Below are 13,249 nucleotides of genomic sequence, written 5' to 3' on the forward strand. Positions count from 1 at the left end.
CATATACTTATGTTTTTTTATATAATATGATTTTTTTCCAATGGCAAAATATCATTTTTTTAAGCACATTTGTACAATTTATTTATATAAACAATAAAAAAAGACAATTTTAAAATACAATTAAAGAACAGGCTAATTAAATAATACATGTTTTAAACGGTTTTTTACACAGTGGTTTCAGTTCAAATATCGAAATATCTTATTTAAGTTTAACAACACAATAGTTCCTCGGAAAATGGATCCATTCATACATTTCTTGCTTTATATATTTCGTAGTGTAGGTTACTACGTATTCAACATATTTGTCTTATTATTGCATGGTCTGTGCCAGCAATTTTTCATTGTTTGGCCCTTGTAAGCTATGCCCTAAATATGCTATTAATCACCTTAAAGTTGACTATACCGACAATATAAACAAGGAATTAAATTAAACTCATTTTAATTTCGAGTTTTTGCAGTGTCTATACTTCTTTATTTATGTTTAATAATATTTGAGTTTAATTTTTTTATTGTAATTATTAATAAATTATAACGACCTTTAACAAAAATACATACTTACTTACCTTTAAATAATTAATAGGATTATTTCGGTAATGTAACATTGACTTTTTTCTCAAAGTTATGCTCATAATACTTTTATGTATACTTATTTAATAACAATATAATTTACCATACTGTATATTTTAATAATAATTTACCAAAGTAAAATACTTTTGTAAATTATTAATGTACCAACTCACTGATCAGTCTATGTTATGTCAGTGCCGATATTATATTTTCTTTATAAAATTCGGCTACTATTACCTACATACATACATTGAAAAACGATATAGTTTAATTTCTAAAGCAAACCAGCTGTTTATTTTGCATATGTCGCATCATTCAAATCATTAGTACTTTGCCAACGAAATTTATATGCGGTGCATTTGGTTTTGCGTCTTACTGGCATTCTTCCAGGCTTTACCTAAATAAATAGGATGAACAAAAAACACTTGCATACGTTATTTAACGCGCATATAAGTAACTTATATATATATAATGTTTTAGTATGTGATAATCCTGTCTCTCTATCTGTTACCCTTTAACGGCTAAACCACTGAACCGATTTGATGAGATTTAGTATAAAGCAAGTTCGATTTTTTTATGACTAAAATCTACGATCGACTCCCCAATATGTGGACGAAGCCGCGGTTGAAAAATAGTTAAACGAATATTTGTGAAGTATGAAGAGAGTCTACAAAAAAAAATAAGTGATTAATTTTTATTAATCAAACATTACGAGTGACATTTGGCACACATAAAAATAATGCAGTATCTGTCTCAAAGATTGTTAAAAATAAATTTACATACACGTAAACACGAACGAAATCGCATGTTACAGCGAACGTATATATTTTGGTAATTCTGTATATGTTTGGAATGGTATTTATTTTCCACCCGTAAGAATACTCAAAACTCATTGCATACTCGCATCCTCAAAGCGTAATAGGTCATTTTCCTCGATTTCTATAGCCGTGAATCGATTAATCAACCTACATTTTACATGAACACGCAATATGTAATGAGGGAAACCAAATAAAAAGGTATTTAAATAAATCTTATCACTTGTTAACGTAATTGAAAAAAATTGATGAACGGACATCCTCAACAAGAAACTGTAATAAATAAAATACTGCTGTAGTAAATCTTCAATGACTGATCTTTAGTTTTTATTTTTGTTGCTTTGTAATAGTTTTTTAAAATTATTAATAATCATAAAATTGTTAGTTTACTTGACTGTATCCTTAATTGTAATCACGTGTCTAAAGGTCGTCGTAATACTTTACCGTATTTACAAACTATAATTTTTAATATTTCGATCTTAAATTGCAAATAGTCAAATTGAATTATGAATTACAATTTAAATTAAAATAAAAACATTAGAACAAATCTGTTGTGTAATTTCGTTTATCTTAAAAAAATATAAATTTTCTAAAACAAATAAAAATACGTAAAGGTACTAAAAATCTATTAAAGCTATGAGTGCAAAATTTCAGCTCAATCCGTTGAATGAACCTCAATCAAAATTCAATGATAAGATCGATATAAAACGCCTTTAAATTAACTACCTTATTTCCTAAAACGATGAAGGAAGTAGTAAATAAATTCGAATAGTTACTGCATTGAAGTCGTAATAAAAGGCAAAAACCTATTCCCATACATTTTAATAATACAATAAATTAAAAACTAGCGTGCTAGCAATACTTAGATAAAACACACGAAACGTATTGTGATATTTAATTGTAATCGTTATATTCTGCGGTGAACTTGGAAAATAATTACTACAATCTACAAAGTCATCGTACTATATAATTATTTCGAGCAATTAATAAATCAGAATTTTTCAAAACGAATAATACACAATATTTTTCTCTCTAATAAAGAACTTCTGGTAAGTTATAATAATATATTTATGATTATGTAAATGCATACAGAACAAGGTTTTTTGTATATCAAAGAGAACAATACGTTTCCTTCCATTCATGCAAAATAGTTATCGCTTATTAAAAACATATACAAAAATGAAAATAATATGTTCGATTTTAAATTTGCGTAAATATAATTAAAACAAATGTGACGTTAGCCTTGATTTTTGTGCTTAAGTTTTTTTCCAATAACCTTTCATAGCGATATAATTCATACAACAACAAAGTCTATCGAATATAAGAATTGTAAACGATTGACTTGGACCTGATACTCTAGACGACGCTCTGACACGATAATTCATTTTTCACGGTCGTTCAAGTGTATTACATATTCAACTTAGCCAATTTTTTATATTTCGGTGAAGGTTATGATGGATTACTGATGTGTATGCGTGTACTTCTCGTTGATACAATTAAATTTTTTGAAAAAAACATTTTATTTGTTCACAGAGGTATAAAAGGCAAAGAAGTAAATTTTATAACATATAGACTATTAAAAATTAAAGACGTCAGTTTCAAGTGCAAGTGATACTTTTTTTTTATAAAAAATGGCAAAGGTACAAAATTGGAAACAAGAAGCGCCAGCAAACTTCTACGCTTGTTGTACCGCATCGCTTAAGGAAGGAAATGAATCGCCAGAAATATTCCGAAGATGTTGGAGCCGAAGGATATCGCCTCTTTACTGGCGAGTGCCGATTTTCCTATGGACTGTTATCATCATTTCCTGGTCAACGATTTACTTTTGGGGACCTCGAGAAAAGTTCCTACTATACATGACTCATTGGGGACTTATTCTGATTTTCCTCGAGTCTCTTTTTGGCATCATTGTCGTTGTCAACAAAAACCCTGAGAGTCTATCAGGTAAGACCCTTTTAATAATTTAACTAAAAAATATTTGTGACATACTCGTATTTAAAACGTGATATAAATAAGTATCCAGCTATTGTAGAAGTTTAACAATGACCTGTTTAATTTGTACTATAGAGGTTTAACTCATCAAATCAAAGATCACCCGTCTCAAGCAACACTCTTGCAGCACATAAATAGCACAAGCTCGCGCTCCCATTCTGTTCACAAAATATAAACGATTGGCACATAGTGTCATTAATCCCGGCAGCAACATACAGAAAATCATTAATCTAATTTGAAACAACATACTAATTTATTACGTTATTTTTGATTTACATTATGAGAATGTTTATTTATATCGAACTATTATAGTATTATTTTAACAGAATATCACTTTAATAATAGTATATGCACTATGGTTACTTAAAAATAACCTGTATCTGCATTATTATTTATTAATAATTAATAACTATTAACCATGCAATAGGATGTATAATATATTCAATGTATAACGCAAAAAGGTGACCTTATTAGGTAGGTAAGATTACTTATTAAAAATAAGTATTAGTTAAACGATTTTGATCTTAGAGATAAAATTCGTGTCTTAATCAAAATAATGAATATAACGAATTATAATATTATTAAAATTAAAATAAACATAATTTATCGTGCTAAGGAAAAGCTTAAAATTTCATTAATTTTTTTTTAAGAAATATTTTATTAAAGCACAATTCATCCTTACAAAAATCTTTAATTTAAGTTATATACTAAAAATAATATTTACTAATAATAACAAAACAATACGAATATTTCCTTACGTTAATAAAAGAAAATACTAGGAGTACGTGACCTGGTATGGTATTTATTATTATAGATTTAGTTTGCATTCATCAACACGTCAAGATTCCAAATGAAATAGTCGGTGACCCTGAAATGTTGAATCTAATAAAATAAATGACTAACATGCAACTAAGATCGTCGTAGAACATAATTATGTCGAAAGATCAACTTATACTTTTTAATATATCATGAATGCAATAACGAAACTCTAAAGTCGCCTACGTGCGTCTATTTTCAATAAATACTTATTTTATATATCAGATTATATATCATGTGGCATTATCTACAATTGTACATCAGTTTCGTAGAAAAGTCCATAGATTTTTTATACTATTTTAAAACATCATGTATTACAAAACTTACGCCATGCTATATCATAAAATGCCTGTTGTGTTGTTTAATTAAGTCATAAATAAGGCGCGATCGAGGTGAGGATTACCTTGTCCTTGTGGAAAATTGAATTGTTGTGACTTTCGGTACAGAATAAACGTGCGTTAGAAAAACTAGCATTGAAATAAACAAATAAAAAAGTGTTATCCTTATATTAAAAACATTTAAATGATCGTTCGATTCATGTAGCAATATTAGCAGCTGTTCATGTGACAGCAATGTATTCCTAATAAATTAAAAATTAACACTATAGTAACTTTAAACTTAATTATTCATTTATTCTGAGAATATAAATAATATCTTAGCTAGAAACCGAATACCATATAATTTCCGGATAGTTTAGTTATATATTAATGTGGTTAAGTAATTAGCTTTTTTTTCTCTTATATTAGCGCTATCTATATTGAAGAGATAAATATATTTTTTCACAAAAAGTGTTGTCTAAGGTCTTTTTTTGATAGAATATGTATATTTAAAAAATAACCATTTTCATATGTTTATATTCTATTTTCTTCCAAAATAACTTATTATTTTAACTGTCTTCCACTCAAAGTAAAATTGATTTAAAAAAGTTATGTATTCTTTTGTCTCAATAAATAGTAGACTACCGAACGTAATGCGTTTTTTCAAAAAGTCTATTTTTTTATTGAAATCCTGGATATTTATTTATATCAAATGGGTTCACCGACCTTGTGACATACCAATGAGTGTACTTCGCTATTTACACACATACTTAGGTACTACAATAATTAGTTTTAAGGCAACAAACATTTTCTAATCAACGCTGACCTAAAAAGTCTGCGTTCACATGATATGAAGGTTTCTCACCAATTTTTGAGAAGTTCAATTCTATAAAAGTCAAGCATACCGTATGTTCAATTGTGTATACGTATTCTAACAAATAAAACGTATTGTTTGTATAGAACATGTATTTTTATATAATTTCAGATTCGGCAAAGGGAATGCCTTGGATTGTAAAAACATATTGGGTGCTCTATAACATCACTGTGCCCGTGGCATTTCTTATCACACTCTTCTACTGGGCAGTTTTAAGAGGCCGTATGTACTTCTAATGCTTAATAAAATCTTTATAGTAATTCACAAAGATTTCCATTTATAAATATCTATAGATAAAAAACCACGTTAAGATTACACATTTAAACAAGTACTGAACACGCCCGATGTTGCTTCGATTATCGGACAAGAACAAATTGAATACACCGGTGTATTCAATTTGTTGTGGACGGAGGCTTATCACCTCCGCTCAGCTCTGCATTATTTACTAAGCTTTATTCCGTCCTTGTAAATATCTATGAGATATTTCTTATCTGTCATCGTAACCCATAACCTTTTATAAGCAATCGAAAAGCATAATTGAAATTATTCTATCCACAATATTAGTCTCTACCTCTTACACAAAAATTATACCAGCTGAATTCGAACCCCACCCATTTAATGATTCATACCTTTAGACTTTAAAATATATTTAATTGCAATTTTTACAGCTGGGAAAAAAATTAACTATGCTCCAAATCCGATCCTGGATATAATGCTGCACGGCGTGAATTCAGGACTAATGTTCGTCGAACTCGTCTTCTCGACGCATCCAAGTCGGTTACTACATATAATGCAGCCTTTGTATTTCGCACTGGCCTACCTGCTGTTCAGCGTCGCATATTTCATCGCTGGAGGACTTGACCCGTAAGTTTTATGTATTAAATACATTTCCATACTTGTACACAAAATTATCTCAAACAAACGAAACATATCACCTAAAAAATAAAGATTATATATACATATTTATATGTATATTATAAATAGTACTACTACTATTTATCCTTAGAATAGTATTTTATACAGATTCAAAAAATATATACAATTTATTTAAAAATATACTTTCCTTTTAACTTTTTAAGTTTCCCGATTAATAAGTAGTGTGACATGAAATTAGATCTTTTTCAACTCAAAATAAAATAGATTCTAAATATATAAAATGTCAGAAGTACAATTATTTTGCTGAAATGTACATATATTTAAAGAATAAAAACGAATATCGATGTATTAGTTGATAAAATAAAAGTAATACATAGTTATTTATAGAAGTACATACTATTGCCTAATGCTTAATGCAATTGAACTTATGTTATTTTTAATTTGTTGATCTTAAATATTTTAATAAAATTATTGACTTACTGTTAATGTTAAAAGCAAAATGGTTTACACCTTCGAGTATCTGCATCTCGGTTTAATGTGAAAATTAAAAATGTAAATTAATATTATCATATGTAACCAAAATACATTAGATACTTAACACTATACAATAACGAAGTAAGCTAATATTATATACTGTTGCTTAATAAATTAAATTAATTACATTTAAATTTATTCGCCTCAGCAAATTGCAAAATATTATTAAAGTATATTTGTTTATTGTGGAATGAAAGTATACGAATAAATTATTAGATGTTTTTGAATAAATATACGAACAGATACAATGCGTTTTAGGTAAGATTATAGACTTTTAATAGATATATATAATTTTGACTATTATTATATTTATAATTTAGGCTTCGCAGTTTTAATTTAGACTATTATTTGCCGTTTATGATTTAGACAATTATTGTAACAACTGACAAGCGTAATTTATATTCTTGTATTGTAATTCTTGTTTTACTTGGTGGTAGGGCTTTGTGCAAGCCCGTCTGGGTAGGTACCACCCACTCATCATATATTCTACCGCCAAATAACAGTACTCTGTATTGTTGTGTTCCGGTTAGAAGGATGAGTGAGCCAGTGTAATCACAGGCACAAGGGACATAACATCTTAGTTCCCAAGGTTGGTGGCGCATAGGTGATGTAAGGAATGGTTAATATTTCTTACAGCGCCTTTGTCTATGGGAAGTGGTGACCACTTATCATCAGGTGGCCCATATGCTCGCCCGCCAACCAATACCATAATATATATATATATTATATATATTGCTAGATATTAATATAAATAAATCTTACTGAGACAAATAATATGTTATATATCATTAACAGCTCAGAGTTAACATACGAAATTAGGTAGCCTTAAAAGTGAATATAAAACTGGTTATAGAATGTCCAACTCTCGATTAACATTAAGAAAATATTAAGGCCTACCAGTTTATAAAGAAATTATAACAAATTTTAAATACAATTAATGTTCATTGAAATTTATTATATTAGTTCAATAAATTTGAGTAGTCATTTATACTATGTATATAAATATTTCAAATCAAATCAAAACCTTTAATCTGTTTTTGTAAAAAATAGTTTAGATCTTGACTCTATCATAGAGCAGCCTTTGTTAACAATTTCGAATTCATAATTTATTTATTTATTATTCATGTATTTATTACAATTTTTTTAGAAGTATATTATTAAATTACGAAACTTCTCCGCAAAACAGCCTTTAGGCTGTTTGTGCCTAAAGGCAACATTTGAATAATCTCTTAAATTGATTACTAGCATTTTAGCTATGTACCTCGTACGTTATTATCTACTTATGCATTTACGAACCCTGTATCCGTTTTCGTAAATGTCAGAGATGCTAATAGTGAAAATACTTAAGTCTTAATAATTAGTTTCTAACGAAACATTTAGACCTTGACACTATGAAAGGTTATTATGATGAGTATTCTTTGTTTACATCTATAGAAATAAAAACTAATGTTGTTTTGTTTGTCCTCTGTCCGCTGATAAACCATAGATCTAATTGTGATGAAACTTTAGTTAGTTGTTCTGCGCCCGCGAAGTTTCTTATCCCTATAACATAAAAAAAAACTTTGTATTTTCTATTCGATCTATTCAGGCAGGTACTTAGTCTACCCGTGCGAAACCAGGACCGGTAGTCAGTTATTTATACATTTAGTATCAGTTTTAGTAGTTGCTTTAAAATTACATTTCAGTTAAATCATAAGTACTTAAGGGTTCTTGACATATTATCAGACATCCTTTCTTCTCTGAAGGTTAAGCAAATTAGACAAGATACAAAAGATACGCTGTTCACACATATATAGTCATTTTGTCAATAAACAAGGACATCGTTCGTATTTGATCGTATAAATCAAACAAAGTTTAAATTGCGCATATTTGTTGAGACCTTTGCGTTTAACGACTTTACTAATACGTAAATATATACAACTTAGGCCAAAATAGGTAGTAAGAGATTGGTGTTTATTGCTAAAACATATAACTAGTTACTACGAAAATATACGCTAATCCAAACCTCGGTTTGCATTTTAACAAAACATTAAAAACAAATTATTTTTTTTTATAACCTTAAAAAGTTTTTATTGTGTATACGTCATTGAACTGTGGTTATGGCATAGTTTGAACTTTAAAAATCATTTATCAATTTCATTAATTCATAACTATAAATATATGTATGATGTATTCATAGTTAAATTTATAATTTAAAAAAGAAACGACGACAGAACCTTTTAAATTATATTTTCTGTGTCTAAGCAATACAATTGTGAACACTTCATAAAAAACACCGAATATATAAATACTTATAAATCCAACAACTCGGCGTTATTATTGTCATTATAAAGTAAAATGAAGCTAGAGTAAAACTTCATAATTATTACACTTTAAACTTAACCAATAAAAACATTGTCTTTTAAAAGTAATGAAATGCTATTGAGTGAAATAATCTATTATTCTTAATATATAATAATTATTCGAATAATCAAATTTCCAATTCGTAAACGTATAACCTTAACATACAGGTAGTCGGCGTGTGTTATTAGATTGTACAATATCGTTGCCCAACTTTCAAAAATTGGATATTAAACATAATTTGTTTCTTTAGCCGCCATTGACCTATACCATAGTAATTTCATAGGGTTGCCATTTCAATGAAAATCTATAATATATATTTATATATGAAATTTTAATATATATTACTTAATAATCATTAATTTTAACTAAAGTCTTTACTTTAATGATAAAAAAAGTAATAATAAATATAAACAAGGTCAAAGTCAAACTCATTTCGTAATCATTAAATTTTACTTGAAAATCAAATATTTACATTGTGTAAATTAATAAATCAATCATATAAAACATATAAACATTTTATTGAGTTTGAAATGTAGTGACATTTAATTATATATTTTTATTTGACGCAAAATATTACTTGAGGACACAAAATTAATTCCTGAAATATATGCAAATTACCTACGTACCTATAAACATTTTGAAACTAAACAATACAATCTGTTTGAAATTTACGATCTCGTAAAAACGTGAGTATATAATGTTAATATTACAATACGCTAATATATAAATCTATTAAGAATAATAAAGTATAAAACTAATTGCATAAACGATAATAAAATATGTTAAATTATATCTGACAAAAGTTAATAATTAAAGCAGCGGGGCAGCCCTGTGACAAGGTCATCGTTACGAAATCGACTCAATTATAAGACAAAATAAGAAATTACACCGTATTGAAATAAATAGTTCTACAATCAAAATAAACCCTGGTGGATATTACTACACGTTACCATCCTGCTACAAAGTTTGGTAATCGGACATACGAACTAAATAACATTTTACTAGCTACGACTATTAAACAAGAAGAACTATAAAAATTAAAAGGTTTTTTTAAATATTGGAATTATTTTATTTATAAAGCAGTATAGTTATTACAAAAATTACACATAATTAATTGATTATTAATGATTGTACGCTTATGAATAATTTAGCATTGAGATTTCGTTTAGTGGTGAATATAAAAAAAGACATGTATCTCGTAAAAAAACTCAAATCAGGTTAAGGTAAAACCAACCGCATACTCAAATAATTTAACATATTTTTAAATGTGTTAAAGAGACTGTTAAAATATACTATTATTGTAATCTTAATTACCGCTGTCAAATGGTGAAATTCCATTTTAAAGTCAGTTACAAAACATTCCGGGACATCTCAGAGACTTAAGACAAGGTAAACGTTCGCCTAACAACAAAATCAATTAATGTTCAAATTAATTTACATTAAATAGTGCAAAACATTGACTGGATAGATTTTTGATTATCCACGAACAAATGTACGCACCTATATTGAATAAAGATTTTTAACTTTGACTTTTTTGGCTATTTTATAACAGAGCTTTAAAACAAATAAAAAAAAACCTTTGATAGTTTATTATAATACTTAACCAAAGAGATGAATAGCTCGTTGCGTAGATGCGTTTCATTTTTTCACGAGTTCCCCATAATTTAATTACTACAATTATACCTACCATTTACATATTACTGTATTAAAATAATATATTATAATTATATCAAATTATTATATTTGGTTCAAGTATGCATGCGTGGACTATGAAAAAATTGAGGTGATAAACTAAAGAAAAATAATTTGTTAAGTCATCTACTGAGAATGTGACCTTCTTTCTTATTCGTAACGTTATCCTTACGTCAAGGTGAATATTATAATTAATCCGATCATTTAGAGATGGTACTGCATACTAATTCAAAATACAATAAAATTTTACCTATACAATGTAAGAATCATTATATTATTTTAAAGAAGTAAATATTCCTTGCAGGTGGGGTAACGCGTTCATTTACCCGGTAATCGATTGGTCAAAACCTCTTCAAACACTAGTGGTAGTGACTTTGACGGCATTGTTCCTGGCTCTCATGCATATAATAACGGTCGTCGTGGCTTCAGCGCGCGACTTCATCATCAGGAAGTACTTTATCGACAAAAATGGAGAGTACAACGATGGATTCGAAGCCTAGATACGCTGTTAATACGCTAGACGCCAGTGATGGTGTAGACTTTATCCGATCGAAATTAAAAGTAGTGAATATTATAAGGACAGTGATTCAACAAACGAACAATGTTGATAGAAATTATGTGTTTAAATGATCGTAGTTGATACGGTCAATAAGGAACAATAAAAGATTTATTGGACGATAATTACGACAGATAACATTTTTTTTTTTTTGTTTATTCTCAATCAAAGTGACATTTTCCTAAGAACTGTTCTATATAATAGTTTCTGAAGGAATGAATATTGTTGACTCAGATAAATAAAATAATACAAATAAACGTTAGTAAACATTAATCCAGAGTGTTTTCAAAAGTGTCAAACCGTTCACCCTTGAAATAGAAGTTGATATTGACGACTGATTGACACATATATTATCGACAATGAACTTTATAGCATTATGTTAATTATAAAACTGGTTATCATTTTCAAAACAACATTGGTAACCAGTTTAAGTACCTGCTGATTAAATAAAACCCTATGCTGTTAAAATTTTACTGGATGTATGTATAGTGTGAATTTTTTATCTGTTTGGTGTTCATTTCTCCTAATAAGTACTAAATTTGTATAAAAAGTATTACTGTGATGTTTATCTTAGTTCATTAATACTATTAGTTAAAATATTTGCCATTTTATTATATTAAGAAACATATCATCCGCTGAATTTATAGAAATTATATATGTATATACTATAAGTACAGGTCACTAACCTATAAAAGGAGCTGCGATTTTGATAATGAAACTATTGTAGTTATTATGTTCAGATGTTGTACTTAAACTTATTTATAAATCTATTTACTAACGAAGGTGCGTGTGTGCTTAAATATTAATAAAATGAAGGAAACAAATATACATATTTTTTTTTATTTTGCTGTCTCTACTCTTAATCGTTACACGCACACTTAAGTTATCTTGATATTTAATGTGGAGGGGCGCGCCTTCGTAAGCGAATAAATCTATATTAGTCTTATATACATTGCAGTTTACTGCAATGACTTTAGTCAGAATATCTGACTTTAGTCATATAATTTTGATAGTGTAATTCATAATTTTCTGTTCATAGCTTACAGTTTATATTGAAATTTGGTGTGTTAGCGATCAACTTAAAGAATAATAAAACGATTTTTAAAGATTTTTCCCCTTGATATTTTACAGGCTTGTATACATGTTTCTCTATATTAAAATATATTCCTAAGATTTTGATAATTAGATTTCATCGTTTTGTAAGCATCAAGTTTGTACCTAAATAGTTTGTGATTTAACTTTTCTTTTATAAATATAACATTAGCTACATATTATTTTAGTGAAAAAGGTTTTTGGATTATTTTGATGTTGTATTTGTAATGCCGTTTTTCGAGATGAAAGTGCAATGTATTATATTAATTGTAAGTTATTGAAAAATACACAAATTCTACAATTACGTTTATATTTTAATATATTCTAAATTTTTATCTACACATGTACCTACCTGACTGAAAATTTATCCTCGTAATCTAAATAACTACTGATATTTTAAGTGATAATCTTTACTCATTTATTACATTCTATAGAATAATTATGAATAACAAAACTAGATTATATATATATATATATATTTTAATATAGTTACGTATTTAAAAATTGAATGCGAGTACATTTTAAAATAGCAATGTTTATGTTGAGACAACATTATTGAAACTCCAAGCAAAATTAATCTTTTCAAGTTTTCCCTGCATGATAATAATATGTCATGTTTTCGTCATGCACTAAAATCATTTAGTTACGATTAAGAAATATAATAATAACAGATTCTTAGATAGATAAAGATACGGGAAATTGCTAGTTCAGACAAAAATGTATAACCCAATCGATCGCAAATCTTATCAGAGATAAGAGCAGAGTTTCAGACATT

At 27.8% G+C, this 13,249-nt stretch overlaps 1 protein-coding gene across 2 annotated transcripts in view; it reads left to right on the forward strand.

The window, feature by feature from the left end:
• Nucleotides 1-11,512, forward strand: part of LOC113401991 (protein rolling stone-like) — a 234,273-nt gene extending 222,761 nt beyond the window's left edge. The window contains exons 2-5 of one of the 2 annotated variants that reach the window (XM_064220619.1): nt 2,986-3,326; nt 5,493-5,603; nt 6,050-6,245; nt 11,131-11,512. In XM_064220619.1, coding sequence (XP_064076689.1) covers nt 3,014-3,326; nt 5,493-5,603; nt 6,050-6,245; nt 11,131-11,326 — 816 coding nt within the window. In that variant the 5' untranslated portion in view covers nt 2,986-3,013 and the 3' untranslated portion in view covers nt 11,327-11,512. Of the gene's footprint in view, nt 1-2,915; nt 3,327-5,492; nt 5,604-6,049; nt 6,246-11,130 lie in introns of those variants that run through there. The other variant, XM_064220600.1, reaches the window with a different exon arrangement.
• The last annotated feature ends 1,737 nt before the right edge of the window (nt 11,513-13,249 follow it).

Source organism: Vanessa tameamea, chromosome 2 (assembly GCF_037043105.1).
Source record: "Vanessa tameamea isolate UH-Manoa-2023 chromosome 2, ilVanTame1 primary haplotype, whole genome shotgun sequence".
Classification (NCBI taxonomy): domain Eukaryota; kingdom Metazoa; phylum Arthropoda; class Insecta; order Lepidoptera; family Nymphalidae; genus Vanessa; species Vanessa tameamea.